The 3,448-nt window shown below is 45.0% G+C and overlaps 1 protein-coding gene across 1 annotated transcript; it reads right to left on the bottom strand.

The window, feature by feature from the left end:
* On the bottom strand, positions 1 to 2,964 carry LOC133891567 (reactive Intermediate Deaminase A, chloroplastic-like). The gene is made up of 6 exons (XM_062332292.1): positions 2,686 to 2,964; positions 1,713 to 1,828; positions 1,550 to 1,594; positions 553 to 626; positions 426 to 475; positions 1 to 268 (listed from the first exon to the last, which is right to left on the bottom strand). Exons 1-6 carry the CDS (start codon positions 2,843 to 2,845, stop codon positions 174 to 176), a joined length of 540 nt encoding a protein of 179 aa, XP_062188276.1. The 5' UTR covers positions 2,846 to 2,964; the 3' UTR covers positions 1 to 173.
* Between the last annotated feature and the right edge of the window lie 484 nt (positions 2,965 to 3,448).

Raw genomic sequence — 3,448 nt, 5'->3', positions numbered from 1 at the left:
TGCAGTTCAACACACCTCACTTATCCTGGAAACGTTTATTACATGCAATTCAAGACCCCAATTGCTACATGAAAGCATCTCAGTGACACTTAAGAACTTGTACCATCAGCTAATTCATTCCAGGACAGTGAAGAACTACATCGACATGGCCGAAATGCTCATTGATAACCTAATTAGAGAGCAGCAATGCACTCGATCTCGATTCTGGCGTTCAATGGAAGAGCCGCAACTTGGTAAGTGGAGCGTGCAGGTGCGGGGGCCGGGAAATCTGCAGGAAGAATGTGGATATCTTCAGAAATATGTTAACATGTTGCTCCTGAATTCTGATGCCCTCAAGAGACCTAGTGTACAGTACCCTCATACCTCCATGGTTCAAGAATGGAATAACTATAGGCTGGGAAGGGTAGCACAAACTTCAAACTTACATTTGGCGTAGATCTCGTTCACTTTCTTGAAGTCCTGTAGATCAGCCAACCTGCAGGTAGAACAGCGTCACTCCTGGAGATCGCAATATCTTAGAAACAAAGTTTCATACCAAGAACAAGTTCTCACATGATTGTTGTCTTCACAACCGAAGAGTAGCTAGCACCACTTGCTTTCAATATTTCGCCCATGTTCTTCATAACCTGCGATAGAAGAGGATAAAAAGAAAGACAAATGTCAGGAAATAGCGCCTTACAGCAGATGGTTGTTTAATGAATGCAAACTTGCAAAGGAAGATGTGATCCTATGAATGTCTGTCAGGAAGGAATTATGCAGTTTACAGATACAGATTCAATATGGCAATCATAGTTGTTACGGCGATGTGGCGAGGCGCAGCGACCCACCACCCTCACACCTTGACAGCGCTTAGGGCGCGCAGCGTAGTGACACCATACACACATCGGCGTGACGAATACACACATAATAGTATAGGATAGTACGAAATTATATTGACAAACGACAATGTAAATGTAGCTGAAAAGTGATAGTCTATGATTTTAGTAAATCAAAATAGCAATGTAATAGCTTATTTGCTTTTTCAGTGAGCAATTGACCATCTTACATGTGTTGATCCATGGTCCATGGACTCAAAAGCTTAACACAGCACAACACGGAACCACAGCTTCCTCTCTCTCTCTCGACATGATCAGCGGCGGGCGGGCGCGGAGCTCGGTGGTCGAGCAGGTGCTAAGCTCGAGCGCCGCCGGTCAGGCAAGCGAGCAGATCTGAGCACGACAGGCGGAGCAGCGGACAGATCTGAGCACGGGCAGGGGATGCCATACACGCCGGCGCTATGGCGAGGTCCAATTCACCACCACGCCGCTATATCGTCGATATGGTGACGATATAGCGATGCCTTGATAACTATGATGGAAATTCTTCGTTGTCGCATGTACTTTCATATAACATATGATAAATATGCTAATCATCCCCATATATCCAAAACGTATAACAGTGCGTTCGGAACAACTCAAAAAATATATTCACATTTGGGACACCAGTTAATCTGCAAGAACTTCTTGGTAGCTCAAAATTGTAAGCTATTTAAAAATATTGAATTTTTTACCTGCTCAGTTTGCTCCTCCACGCTTTCAGATACAAACTTCCCAGTCTGAAAGCAAAAGGTATTCCACATTAGTTATGTTGGCACCTCAAATCAGCTAAGTGGCAGATAAGAATGATGCAGAGAAACCACAGAGATGGCTGAACAAAAGTCCAGAAGCAAAAACCTCAGGATTCAGGCCAAGAACTCCAGACATGAACACAAGATTGTTTGCTTTGATGGCCTGAGAATAAGGACCTAATGCTGCTGGTGCCTTCTCTGTCTGAACAGCCTCCTTTACAACTGAACAAATTTTTTTAAAACTGTCATTATAGCATATGAATATGGTCCAAACTTGCAAGATTCAACATGTTCAATCTGTATCTTAGTCCATATAAGATTCAACCAATTGCAATTAATGGTCCCATGTCATCAGTTCATGAACTATGTTAATAAACTTTTGGGTCTTTGGTAGTTCATATTGAGCCCCATTTCTCCACCGATGTACCCAGTCTTACCTTTAATAATGTCAAATGAGCCTGTTCTTTTCAGGCTCCATTGCATTTAAAAGGTAATTTAACTCCATTTATTTTCCTTTGGAAAGCGTAATTCTTTATCTTTTTAGTTATGTCAGACGCACTACCCATCCAGCCGAAACGGCGATCCAAGATCCTACAGCATTTTTCCTTTGTGGTCAACGATGACTACGCTTGCACTTTCATCCCATCAATGAACTTTATCACTTTCCACACCGAGAGGCGAGAGGACATTTCAATCAGGATTGCCTATTTGCAAATCTGGCTGCATATTGCGATCAATTAGCAGCGCCTGAAGTCTAAATTGCGGCATAATTTCAACCTTTTTTACAAAAAAAAAAAACAGAGTACCAAATTCTCGGTACAACTTTTTTCCTATCTGAAGGGGTAACCAAGAGCTGGTGACTGGAGTACCAAGCACTTGGCACACCACAACTAACAGCGCACGAATCTCACGAGAAACCAGGACGATCCATGGTAAAAGGAAACTACTAGCAATCTGCGCGTTCACTGGCGAGACGAACCATGGCGAGACGAGACGAAGACAAACCAGCCGCAAGAAGAGCTTTTGTAGGGGAGAGAGACACCGCTAACATGAGGAGGGTACGGGAATGGGAGGCGTACCGGTGGCGGAGGTGGAGAGGGACGCGGCGACAACGGGGGCGAAACGGCGGCGCCCGGCGAAGGACAAGGAGGCGGCGCCGGCGCCGAGCCCGTAGGAGAGGGGCGCAGCGGCCGGGGAGGCGGCGGCGAACCTGGAGACGGCGGCGGTGGTCCACGCCATGGCTGGAAAAACCCTAGTACCCTGCCTACCAAACGCTTGCACGGGCGGCAGAGCGTCGCGACGACAGGCAGGGACGGGGTGGCGGCTGGCGAGGGTTTTTGTCGCGAAGATGATCAGGCCCGGCCCCGGCTGGTGCTACTTGACTAGGAGAGAGCACCAGTGGGCCACAGTGGCTAAGGACGCGGGTTCCATATTCCGCCTTCCAAGTTCAGGCGCAGATTATACAGGATTCCACCTTCCAAACACGGTTGATGTCTATTTGTTAGAGCTCTCTCATCTAAATTTTATGTGAAGAGTGATTTTTTTAAAGAAATAATTTTATGGTTGAAAATATTTTTTTAAAATAAAATATATGCGTGAAGTGATTCTGTACGGAAGGTGAATCAGAGGAAGCTATTTTTTCAGCTCATCAGCTTCTAGTTCATTTTAGATAATCGCAACCAAAAATTCTATTTAGAAAGTTAAAAGTTAAAAACTGTTATTTAGCAGAGCTTCCTCTAATTCTAGCCGAAAAGCTATTCTGGAAGCTCTTCCAAATAGACCTTAACTCTCCCAACTGGAACTAGGATGTCGTTTAATTGTTTCGTGAGCTGTACCTAAAAA

Source organism: Phragmites australis, chromosome 14 (assembly GCF_958298935.1).
Source record: "Phragmites australis chromosome 14, lpPhrAust1.1, whole genome shotgun sequence".
NCBI lineage: Eukaryota > Viridiplantae > Streptophyta > Magnoliopsida > Poales > Poaceae > Phragmites > Phragmites australis.
Note: the sequence above shows the minus strand (reverse complement) of the source record. Positions and strands in the feature narration are given on the sequence as shown.

Bases quoted from the DNA above. Each gene is read 5' to 3' on its own strand.
- LOC133891567 (XM_062332292.1), bottom strand. From the start codon at position 2,845: ATGGCGTGGACCACCGCCGCCGTCTCCAGGTTCGCCGCCGCCTCCCCG. The intron at 1,829-2,685 runs GTACGCCTCCCA...AAATTTGTTCAG, and splicing joins CCTCTCCACCTCCGCCACCG to TTGTAAAGGAGGCTGTTCAG. The intron at 269-425 runs GTAAGTTTGAAG...TTCTTCCTGCAG, and splicing joins GAACGAGATCTACGCCAAAT to ATTTCCCGGCCCCCGCACCT.